Genomic DNA, 12,660 nt, shown 5'->3' on the forward strand with positions numbered 1-12,660 from the left:
TAAAGTGTTGTAACAAATTTTTATGGTCCATATTTGTCATTTTTCCTATTCTAAATTATTTTTTACGAGGTATACATATAACCTTCTATTAAAGATAATCCTATTTGAAATACTAGCGTATACCATATATAAATACATCTCCGAATTCGAACATTCATTCTCCACTCCAATAAACCCAAATTTGGCTTTCCTATTCTAAATTATCAAGCCACATAACATCATCGTTACATTTAAACGAGGGAAAAAACATTGAAATGTCGTCCCTAACCCATTCTATCCACATCCATAAGGGTTTTGGACTAGATTTGAAGGCCCTAATTGAGTTAAAAATCTTTCTCCCTTTAATACGTCTTGTGAATGTCGAAATATTCAGATTAACGATGTCCTTTTCTTCTTAATAAGATTAATCGTTTTTCCGTATTCCTGAGTCAATACATAAGGCTAAGCAAGACTTGATCACTCTGTTTTGTGGCGCCTGGGGTAAGAATTTCATTATTGTTCCATTCATTTTGGTCCAAAAAAACATTATTGTTCCATTGATCAACTTCTGTTGCTTGTTTGGGAATCCTTTGGCGTAAATTCCATTTGTAGTTTTCATGTTCCAGGGCTAGACTCCCACACAGACAGTTCCACGTCAAACAACGTGGTCTTCCCTAGCCACAGGTTAAATATCTGCCTAGAATTACTAGAAGACAACCAATAAATTACTTTCATCCAAACGGAGCACACGGGCATGTTCTGACTTTTCTAAATTGAAAGTTGCCCAGTGGTTGATCCTCTTATGGCGCCATTTAGCTTCTTCTTACCTAAGCTTTCCGAAACTATGAAAGTACTGCTAGCTTTTGCACAAATAAGATCTAGAACAAAACCACACACTTCACAGTTCAATTTCTTTTACCATATGTAAGTCCCCACAAAATGGCACTTGCAATACCAATCATTACACAAATGCAACCACAAGAGCAGAGTTAACGACAAAGTTCAAGTATCAGTTTGTTCCACAATTTTATGGACAGCATACTGATAACCATCTTCAAGACCATGATGTGATGGTTTTCCAGCAATTTGCCAGCCATGGTGCGACAGTTTGCTTCAGCGAGCTTCATACTGAACAACTGCACAAAATAATTAATTTGGCTGAGCACTGTAGATAACATGCGCGTATAGGGAACAGTTAGAAAAGATCACAATTTTAGCCTGGGATTGAAAATTATGGTTCAAGGAGGCAATACACCAGAATCTGCCGTAATATTCATACTTCATATAAAACAAATCTTCTCTCAGAGTAAACGGAACCAGTATATTTGAGGTCGTTAAATCACAAGACAAGAATTATATCTATACCAAATAAATATGAATTCAATGTATAAAACAGGGCCAGTTCCTTAAACTGCTCGCAGTTGAATTGCTTAAGCTAATTGGATAATATCAATTGATCAGTAGCAACTTCCACAACCAAAATTAATGCAGAAATTTCAAGGAAAAACAAAATCTGTGCAACAACTACAGCCAAGGGCTAATACACAGAAAATTCTCTGCTCAATCAATAGAGAAAAGTTAGCATTTACATTTATCTTCACACATTATAATATCACATGAAAGAGATGCAAAATATAGAATCAGCAAAGTTATATCTGCATATATGCCAAAAATAAAGACGAGAAAAAAAAAATCTTTATATGGCTAACCTGAAAATCTAGTAGCAGTACCTAATGCAAGGCTACATGTTTCAACGGGAAAAACTAATACCAAATGCATTGGATCAGAAAACTTGGGTGGAAAAGAGGGTGAGAAAAGAGACAAAATATCATATTTTGCATATTTTACAATATTAAACAAAATATAAATCTACCAACGAATGAAATAATAGAAGGGATCCAATGTACAAAGCAATATATCCTGAGCCTAACCATTTTAGCACAAGTAAAAGACTCATCAGATATGAAGACATACTGTATAAAGATGATTCATTACATAATATATTAGAAAAAAGGGACGGTCTAAAAGCTTCCATTGTAATAACTTCTAAGCGAGCTTGCATCTTAGGGATAAAATGAATGCTAAAGCTAAACAATTCCATAGCAATCAGCCGTGATTCTTGAAAAGGAAACTCAAGGCAAAGACAAAGGCAAGTGTTATTTCTATATCAATATATCCCTCCTTGTCTGATCACTCGAGAGCTAAATATGTATGTAAACCTATACATAAGGAGGCCAAGTCCAAAACACGAAAGAGGCCAGTTCTGGTTATCCCTTGAGTTTCAGGTAAGTGGATATTGTACATCCGATTTCCCTAAATAAGAAACCTATTTATAGGGCCTCTGGATGTAATATCATACCACCTCAGCTCCTTTTTATAAGCTCAAATTAATTACTTTACATAAGTTAATAAAGTTAGTAAAAATTTATTTCTTGTAAAATCGCTTAAGAGAAAATGGTTGAAAATCGCTTAAGATGGTTTGGACATATGCAGCGAAGGCCATTGGAGGCCCCGGTGAGAAGGGTGAATCAGACAAGACGGAGTCCCATAAAAAGGAACAGAGGAAGACCAAGAAGAACGCTTAATGAGGTCATTGAACGAAACCTCCAAGTCAACAACATATCTAAGGACTGGGTTGTTGACAGAGCACGATGGCGTCGTGTGATTCATGTAACTAACCCCACCTAATAGGATAAGGCTTGTTGTTGTTGTAAAATCTCAAAGTTACCCTCGCTAAAACTCATTAGGCAGAAATGTTTGACCAATTAGTTAGAAAGATTTATAATTAGTTAGGGATACTAGGTGGGAAAAATTAATATTTTAGACAAAATATGTTATATTATGAAACATGCATAACGTCATTATAGTAAGGACCAGAGGTAGCACCCATTAACAATCAGACCCAGTGTATGATATGTATACCAAAATGCCAGTCTTAATATCTTAAGTCCACCGAGAAGCAGTGGCTCAAATGGCACAACTCATATTGAGGGTAAGATCTGCGCCTGCAAAACATTTCAGCATTTGCCAACTCGTTTTGTTTTTTTGTTTTTTTTTTTGGGGGGGGGGGAGTCTTATCCAAATCTATCATAACTTTTTTTTTTTCCTTTTTACATTTGGTTTCAAAGGAAGCACAAGATCCCGGGAGTAGGAATAGGAAAGAGGTGCAGCGAGGATCAAACCCATATGAATCGGAACTGCTGTTATTCTTCCCTTTTCTTTTTTTTTTCTTTTTTTTTTGCCATTTAAGGTCTTATATACCTTCCCCATTTTCCCTCATCAAGTCCCCAAATTTCAATTATTAAAACGGGCACAAATGGATAACATCATAATGTTTGCCAACTGAATGTTATGAATTAGAGTCTCTCTGTTCTTCCTTTTAGTGGACATTAAACCAAATTTGAGTCTTTTGAGAATTACGGATGATCCAGCAGATCTTAAAAACTGAGGCTAGCAACAAAGACCTGCCACTTTGTAATATTTTCTAAACAAACAACAGTATTCATAAAAAACAGAAAGAGAACCAAAAAGAATTCCCACTCCAACAAAATTAGCACCCACGCATACGTATATAGTGTAGAATATATAACTCAATTCCTTCCGGGGACCTAATGGTTGTAAGAAAAAGATAACACAACAATAGAAAGTCCAGAGGTAGCGGAAGCTTACTGCGACGAGTACGCTTTTTGTACAGAATCCGATAACCGCATTCTCGGCACTGTATCACGTCGCCGGGTTTAAGAGTGTTCTCCATCCCACAATCTACAAAAAGTCCAGGAAACAAATAAAAAAAAAACGAAGGCTCAAGACCCAACAAATTTTAAAAAGAGACAAAAAAAAATTTAGAAAAACAGGTTCAAATGCAAAAGCATAAAAGAACCTCAGCCACACCCTGTATTTTTACCAAAAAAAACTTTACTGAGAAACAAATGGAAAACTGGGAGAGTTAACATACCCCCACAGATGTAGCTTACAGGCTCAGGTTGAGGATCCATGGCTTCAGCAAGTTGCAGTGAAGCAAGGTACAGCCCTAGGTCTTTCGATTAAGGGCTGGCGCCGGCGCGAAGCGAGGAAGACGGTAGAACAGTAGAAGTATGACTCTTACTTGGACGGCCCTCAACAGTACATGCACCCACACATAAAATAATTGACCGTGCTGGCAAAACCGTTCAATGGGCTTGTACGACCCAACCACGAGAGCAAAACTAAAATGGGCCGAAGCCTCTATCCCTAGATGTATGGGTTTTAAACAGTGTTTTTGGAGCCGGACCAGACAGGTTGGATCGTCAACCGGGAAGAAGAACGGTGTAATGTGATTTATGTTTGGATATGTGCTTATAAAAAGTCAGTTAAAAAATTGAAAGTTGTTTAGATGACTAATAGAAAAGTTAATTTAGTTGTAAAATGACTGAAAAGGATATTGACTTTATTGAATAGTAGTATTTGAAATTTTATGTTTTTAACGTGATAATAATTTAAAAAAATATGTAAAATTATTATGATAAAATATAAATAGTTTATTTGTGAAATTATAAAATAAAAATATTTGTTACAGAGAAAAATTTAAAAACATATTGTAGATAATTAATTAAATATATATAATAGACAAACATGAATATAAATTAAAATTTATTTGGTCTCTAATTAAAGTAAATAAAATTGATTAGATCATAAGCTTTGCACAATTTTTCTATAAGTCAGTTAGAAAAGTTGATCCAGATTGCGATAGATAAGTCAGTTAAAAAAGTTACTTTTTTTCATAAGTCAATTAGAAAAGAAGCCCCATCCAAACAATTTTCTGAACCACAATAAGTCACAAACCTCGGTTTCACGTTTCCCTGCATGCTTTTACCATCTGCAACGGCAATCCAAACAAGGCCCAAATCGTTCAAAGGATTAGCCCATATTGGGCTGCCAACCGGAGCGGAGCAGATCTTAGAAAACCGGACGAGTCTCATAAAGAACGTGGAATTGAAGATCAAAGAATGAGGATGAAGAAGAAGCTGAGGATAGACGATGAAGACTGAAATAGGGAATATATTCATTGAAGAAGAAAGAGGGGTGAAATTCTTATCTATAAAATCAATTCTTCTCTTGAGATGAAAGAAAAACCGTTGTCTCCTTCTCCCATCTCAGAGCCATTCTTCATCGCTGGAATTTAAGAGTCGACCGGGAGAAACAAAGAAAGATGAAGACACAGTGACTGGAGAGAGAGAGAAAACAACGCCCCCCTCAGTATTCCTGGTGAGTGGTGCATTCTTTTTTTTTTTTGGTGAGTGGTGCATTCAGAACAAGCATATGAAACACGCTTGGTAAATTGAAATTAATTAATTACTATTACTAATTAATAAATATTTTGTTTAAAAAAATCTTTTTATCAAATGAAATGCTTTTAAAACATTATGAAGAGAACCAATTTCGAAGGCTAATAGTGTCGTCTCTTTTTTCAATGTTATCTTTGAAGAGAGGTAGATGAGTTAAACGTGCATATGATATATTCTATCTATTTATTTTTGCCACTTATACTATTTATTTTTTTAATTTTTTAATATTAACTTTGAAGAGAGCTGAGTGAATTAATTGTGGGATCACATCATATCTGCTGGATACATATTAAAAATTTACTGTATTTTTAAAATTAACTTTTTATATCTTTAATTTCATTCTTTTGATTTTTTATTACTAATCAAGCCTGTATCTAAAATCATGAAAAATTACTTTATCACTTTATAATTTAATTTGTCAATTATCTCAGAGATTATAGTGTTTTTTTTGAAAATTTGATGTTTTATTCTTATATATGTGCATTATTATATATTTATATAATATTATTTTTATTTAATTATTATATTAGCAGTTCGACCGAATGGTTTAACCGATCTAATTGTTTCAACCATAACCCACTGATCTTTCTAGTTCGACATCTAGTCCGGCTTTTAAAACATTGGTTTTAAATAGTTAACCCTAAACTAATAGAAATTGAGTCTAGCGGAAGAGGTTAGTCTTTCATTACATGGTGAATTAAGATTCGAATCCCTACTAAAAAAGGTACTTATATTTAGTACCCAACAGTGTCTCGAATAGGATTACCTCCTATTAGAGGATACTTATGCTTTAGCAAAAAAGATAAATAAATAAATAGCTAAGCCTAAGCATTCTCTTAAATTATACTTGACCGGTTTGACGTAATGAAAAAAGATTAATCTCTCATAATATAACAAATCAAGATTTATATCTCTATTAAAAAAAGTACTCACGTTTAACATCAAACAATATCTCAAATACCACAGCAATGGGAGGATACTTATGTGCAGCAAAATAAATCATATTCGACCATTGATAAGATTAAAAAGGTTAACAACAATAATAATATCCATTGATAATGAAAAATAATTGCATAGACATAATAGATATTATATATCTCATAAATAAAAGTATAAAACATTTTCACCATGCCTTGTGTCAAAATTTCACCGACATGCAATAAGCTCTTGAAAAAAAATTTATGTAAATCATAAAATTATAATTTCATGAAAAATTGACTAAATGACGTGACTCGGCCATACTTTTTAATTTGACCCCAGTTTACTTCAACTCTGTCGTAATTCAACTTGTTTTTTGAAGCGGAAGACGTGAAAAGAGAAGTGTGAAGTTGGTATACAACTTGCAGATGAAGACCAAAATTAAAATTAAAAATATAAAAAATTGAATAAAATAATTTTTACACAAAATAAGTTGGGTAACCCGATCTTATTTTCCATATGCATTCAATATCCTAATGTTTTCTCTAATGCATCTAACATTCTGATCTTATTTTATTAATACATCCTGTATTTTAGTCTTATTTTTATAGTATATTTAGCATTCTGATATCATTTTTCAGTTACGTTTAGTATCCTAATTTTAGGACAGTGGGTATGATCCGAATATTTAGAATGCGGGATCATTAAAAATAAAATGACGTTGTTAGTTGCATCGAAAAAATAAAATTAATATGCTAAATAATGTGCTATAAAAATATTAGAATGGCGAATGCACACTGTTTTAAAATATTGTCACTCTGTGATTTACCACATGAGCTGCATTACGGAACGATACAGAAATTTATGGGGAGGGAACTTGAACAGTGGGTTTTAATTATTGGAGGAAGCCAGGAAACATGAGTGCTTTTTTAGCTGATTGCTTGTCGCAGCATTTGTTGTCATCAAACATATAAAACACAAAAGTAAGAGACAAATATTACAACGCCTATGAAAAGTGACCGTGGCAGTGGCAATACCCTCTTCACAAGTTTTTCTCTTCCATGGTTACCCTTTATTTGGATGGTAAGAAAAGTTACAGAAGAAAAAAAAATATATAAGAAAATTTAAATGAGAGGGAAAATGTGAAAAGAATAAAAGAAAGAGAAAAAAAAAAAGGGATGGAACCACCACATTTTTCCTCAACTTTGTTCCTTTGAGTTGGAAGAGATTTTGGAAGTGTTTGAATAGAAACCAAACCATAGTTTCAGAAGTGATTTCACGGTCTACAAGATAAATATGTGGAAGAATTTATCTCGATTTACAAAAAAGTACTTTTGAGAAGCACTTTTCAGGGTATCCAAACACCTTTTTGGGAAGAAAAATTCTTATCCCACTATTATGAATTAGTATCATTTACCATGCCGTCTCATCATTCCAGCCAATCTCACCAAGTCACCTCCACAAGTATGAGAAATATATTTCTTTTCAATTTTTTTAAACATACATATATGAAAAATATATTTTTAAACATGTATCATTTGAATTTTTTTCAATTTATTATTTAATTTTTTAAACATATAAAATTATTTTATTTCAAAAATTAAAATAAAAAATATATTGTTCAGGTATTTTTATTTGAAAATATCATGATAATATTTATTTTTGGGTTAAGGTGTAAATTTAACAATAAATTTTTTCACACGTCAGTTCGTAGGAAGAATAAATTTTGTAAAATACGTTTTGTGTTTTTAATGAGTGTATGAATAATTTTTCTAAATTGCTTCTAGTCAAATGGGAGACTCTTATTTTGCCTAAATTACAAACATAAAATGAAACAGTACGATCTTTTTTCCCCTTAATGAGATCATGCTTTGTAGGGTCAAACATGCTTTATTTAAAGCTTCGGAATGCCAAATAAAACTTGCTGTTTTTTTTAGTCGTTTTTTATTATTGATTTCTTAAATCAATATTATGTTTTGTATAACATTTTAATATATAAATTTAAATTTATATTAATTTCTTTTTGTGTACAGATAAAACATGCTTGTAAACTGTAGTAATTCGTTTGGGGAAAAAGAATAGGCTTGTCATTGTATCAAGAGATATAAGGTGTACTGGCACTCCAAAATTTTTTTTTAAGATAAATTTAGTATTCTAAAATATTTTGTAGTGTATTCAAATTCTAAAATATTTTTTTAAATGTGTCTAATATTTTAAAATATTTTTTGGTACATCTAGTACCTGAAGGTTTTTTTTTTGTCCCCAGCACCTAAAAATAAATTTTTGTGTATCTAGTACTAATATAAAAAAATATTTTAAAGTGTTGGATATATCTAAAAAATACTTCATAATATTAAATATATTATATTACCTTCAATTTTATTTATAAAATATTATTTATAGACTATAAATAAGATCTTATAAATAAGATAAGAGGTAGTATTTTAAGATATAGGATACATTTTAGAAAATACTTGACGTAGTCATCCCTCTTAACCCTCATATAAATATGGCGACGTTGATGGAAGAGTGGGGCGGTTCGTGAAGAGCACCTAGACATTTATATTTCCAATGCGGATGAGGCCAAACACTGCAACAGTTTGTCACTTTCTTGAATGTGACTCTTTTCTTAAAAAGAATAAATAAGAAAATTTGTTAATATAATTAATGAGAAAAATAACCACAAAATACTATATAAGTTTCAAAAAAAACAAATAAGACATCCAAATAAACAAAATAATAAAAAAGGCATCAAGTACCAATCTGCAATTTTGATTTTTAGCTTAAAGACCAAAATGCCCTTATTATTACAAAACGCAATGAGATTTACAACTTTCATAGTGAGAATTACTATTTCGTCAATAGGTTTTGCAATCTATTTTAAGGAACTAGATAATTTTTCTGTAAAAAACAATACAATTCCATGCTAAATTTTACAAAGCACATAGTGGGATTTACAGCTTTCATAGTGAGAGTTACTACTTCGTCAATGGGTTTTGCAACCTATTTTGAGGGCTAGGCATTTTCGTCTTTAAGCCAAAAATTCAAATTCCAGATCGGTACCTGATTTCTCCTTTGTCATTTTGTTTATTTGGATGCCTTATTTGTCTTTTTGAAATTCATATGGTATTTGTGGTCATTTTCCCTAATTAATATTATAAATTATTTCACCAAAAATACTATAAATTAGTACTCTTTCTTATCTTTATTGATGAATAATACTACCTACAACAATTTTATACAACTTAATAAAATTAATTATGTATTGTGTAATATCAAGGTTATTCTCAATAAAAAATCATTAATTAGAAGAGTTTGATTAATTAATTAGAAAATCTTATGTTTAGTAAGAAATACTATATGAAAAAAATTACTATTTAAAACAAAACATATTTTATCATGAGACATGTTTTTGGTGCTTATAATAAGAATTAGAAGGCATACTTTTTGAGTTTATAATAATCTTATCTTGTTAACAATTTTATCCACAAATTTTATAAAATAGTTTTTCAAAACAAAATTTCAAGTGTTAAACGAGTGACTAAAAATTTTTAAAATATTATAAATTACTTCCTCCAGTCATCTGTATAAGTTATAATCTTCGGGATAGGGCTAATTCTTTGTACAAGTTACATTGTTATCATCAACTTCTTTAAAAATGTATATTTCTTACTTATTTAGTATTTCCCATCAATTTGAACAAATATTTTAATCTAAGTAATTTAATTATTTGTAAATATAGGGTTTTTTGACCGGGATTTGTAAATACGGGGTTAGAGGTAGTATTGGATTTTTTGTCCACCATTTGACATAGTTATGCTGGAAGATGGCCACAGCCCAAGCCTATTTAAGATGGCTAATTTAATACTACCTTCGGTTCTAAATATAAAAACTAGTTGATTAATTTGAGTGAATTAAAAAATAAGTTAAATTAGTTATTTGTAATAAATACATATTATTTTTCTAAAATATTCTTGTTAATCAAGTTTGTCACCTAGAACTATCATTATTCGAAGGACTATTTTGAAAATAAATAAATAAATATGAGAGACAAAATAAATTAAGATCTTATATTTATGATCAAAGTAAAAATTAAACATGGTCTTTTATTAAGGACCGGAGGTAGTATGATTAATTAATTGATGATTTGTTTATTTTCTTATTACCTTGTATTTAGTGGATTAGGATCGTAATTAATCTTATAGAATTTAAATTTTAGATTCTGTTTTGATTGTGACAGTCCTTAGATCTCGCTCTATAGGTGTCCTACGATGCAATGAATGAAATGAAATACAAAGAAGCTGGGGATTACATTGTTTAGCCCATTTGTAATACTAAAGTCGCTGATCCTGCCGCAAACCAAACACCAACTCAGCTTCTTCTTCAAGTCAACCGTATCCAGTGGCACGACTCTACTTCAAGATCAGCAAGTCTCATCATTGCCCATAGGCTTGGACGGGAAAATGACCTACATTGCTTTTTGGTTGTTCCTTGTTTTCTTTTTCCTTTTTTTTTTGGTTAATATCATTTTTAATTTTTAAAATTTAATGTCGTTTTGATTTAAATCCTTAAAATTTGAAATAGGTGATTTTGGTTTTAAAATTTAACTTCATTTTGATTTGCCTAAAAAAATTTAATTCTTAGAACGGTGTTTTTGGTCGATGAAAGAAACAATGTTTTAGTGACCAGAACCATTGATTTCAAATTTTAAATAACAAAATCAAAATGAGGTTAAATTAGAAGGATTAAAAATGACATTAATCATTTTCATAATGAAGCAACATATTATGATATAAGTAAAATGGGAGTTTTACAAGGCTAAAAAGGAAGGATAATAATTCAATTGAATTAATTTAGAGAAGAGGAGAATGCATACTGAAAAGTGAGCAAATCTAAACGGTAACAAAAAACCGAACCGAAACAAATTCAATTTTAGATTTTCGGTTTGGTTATTTCAGTTTTTGACTATATATTTGGTTTTTATTTTTAACAATTCAATTTTTGATATTCGATTCGTTTATTAGGGGGGAAATTTGGTTAAAACCAAAATAAATATATAATATATTTATATTTAATAAACACATATGTGGGTGTAAATGAGCTCTTTAGATATATTTATATTTAATAAATATGGTTATAAAAATCAAGTTGGATAATGAAATATAATTAATTTATGGTTATAAATATGTTTTATTATGTTTTTTAATTTAAAATTACTTTTTATATTTATATATTTGGTTAACCAATTAACTGAACTGAAATATTTTGGTTAATTTGGTTTTGATTAATTTGGTTAATTGGTTTCAGTTCGATGTTTAAAATTGGCTTTACTCGATTATTCAGTTATCACAAAAGATCGAACCGAAAAATCGAATGTCTACCCCTAAAAGCACTTGAGAAATGAGAATATTTTGAGTAAAAATGACAAGCCAAACAACTTTCTGAGCACAAGCTTTTGAAAAGGGTTGGTCAACCAAATAATATTTGAAAAATTGGTCATAAACCCCTATTTGAAAACTTACTTAGAGAATGATACCTACATGTCCATAAAAGGGGGAAAAAAATGAAATGACCACGTTACCCTATGAAAGTGGTTTGCATATTATTTAGTTGGTTACTTAACTTGTACATTAGGAAAGGTGGTTTGCATGCCATGAATTTGCACCTACGAATGGTGATTTGCTAATTGGGAAGGTCACTTGCATATCATGGGAGGTCATTTGTATATGAAAATGTCACTTGCATATTTGAGAAGTGAGTTGCATACTAGGAATGTTACTTACATACTTGAGAGGTGACTTGCATATTGAAAAGGTAACTTATATGTCGGGAAGGTCATATGCATATTAAAGATAAAATCTGCACACTAGGAAAGGTTATTTGCATATCAGGGAGGGCGAGTCACATATTAAAAAAAGTGACTCGTGTGTCATGAATTTATACATATAGGGAATGGGGTTTGCATATTAGGAAGGTCACTTGTATATCAGGGAATATCACTTGTCTATTAGGGAAGGTAATTTGCGTTTGGGATGGTGAGTTGCTCATCATCACGGATAGTGTAGTCATTTCATATATTTTTTTGTTTGTTTTAGGGACATAAATGTTGCATGTCTCATTATCCAAATATATCCAAATAATTTCTCTAACAGGAATTTATGGCCAATTTTCTCTTTTAGTTTCAAATTAAGTTTGTAATTTGCTCAATGGATTCGCAAACTCCACACCTTGCTATATCATTTTCATTCGCAATTCCACTAACTGACCTTGTTTTTATGGGAAAATGGTCTCTCAACTTCTTTTTTCCTTCTCATTTCTATTGTTAGATTGAAATTTGAACGATTTATATTTCATACTTTATAAAATTATGAAGGGAAAAGATACTAAAATATCCTTCAAAATATTAAAAGATAAATTAGGATTGGTGAATTTTCAAATC

General features: G+C 31.0%; 1 protein-coding gene across 1 annotated transcript; it reads right to left on the reverse strand.

Moving 5' to 3' along the window:
• Positions 1-856: 856 nt before the first annotated feature.
• On the reverse strand, positions 857-4,084 carry LOC114736342 (DNA-directed RNA polymerases II, IV and V subunit 12). Its single transcript, XM_028924131.1, has 3 exons — positions 3,935-4,084; positions 3,649-3,741; positions 857-1,115 (listed from the first exon to the last, which is right to left on the reverse strand). Exons 1-3 carry the CDS (start codon positions 3,972-3,974, stop codon positions 1,093-1,095), a joined length of 156 nt encoding a protein of 51 aa, XP_028779964.1. The 5' UTR covers positions 3,975-4,084; the 3' UTR covers positions 857-1,092.
• Between the last annotated feature and the right edge of the window lie 8,576 nt (positions 4,085-12,660).

This window comes from Neltuma alba, unplaced genomic scaffold, assembly GCF_004799145.2.
Source record: "Neltuma alba isolate B1F8T4 unplaced genomic scaffold, ASM479914v2 tig00013328_pilon, whole genome shotgun sequence".
Taxonomy (NCBI): domain Eukaryota; kingdom Viridiplantae; phylum Streptophyta; class Magnoliopsida; order Fabales; family Fabaceae; genus Neltuma; species Neltuma alba.

Excerpts from the sequence above, each read along its gene's own strand:
- LOC114736342 (XM_028924131.1), bottom strand. The coding sequence starts at position 3,974 with ATGGATCCTCAACCTGAGCCTGTAAGCTACATCTGTGGGG. Across the intron at positions 3,742-3,934 it reads TGTAAGCTACATCTGTGGGG|ATTGTGGGATGGAGAACACT; the intron begins GTATGTTAACTC and ends GACTTTTTGTAG. Across the intron at positions 1,116-3,648 it reads CAAAAAGCGTACTCGTCGCA|TTGTTCAGTATGAAGCTCGC; the intron begins GTAAGCTTCCGC and ends TATTTTGTGCAG.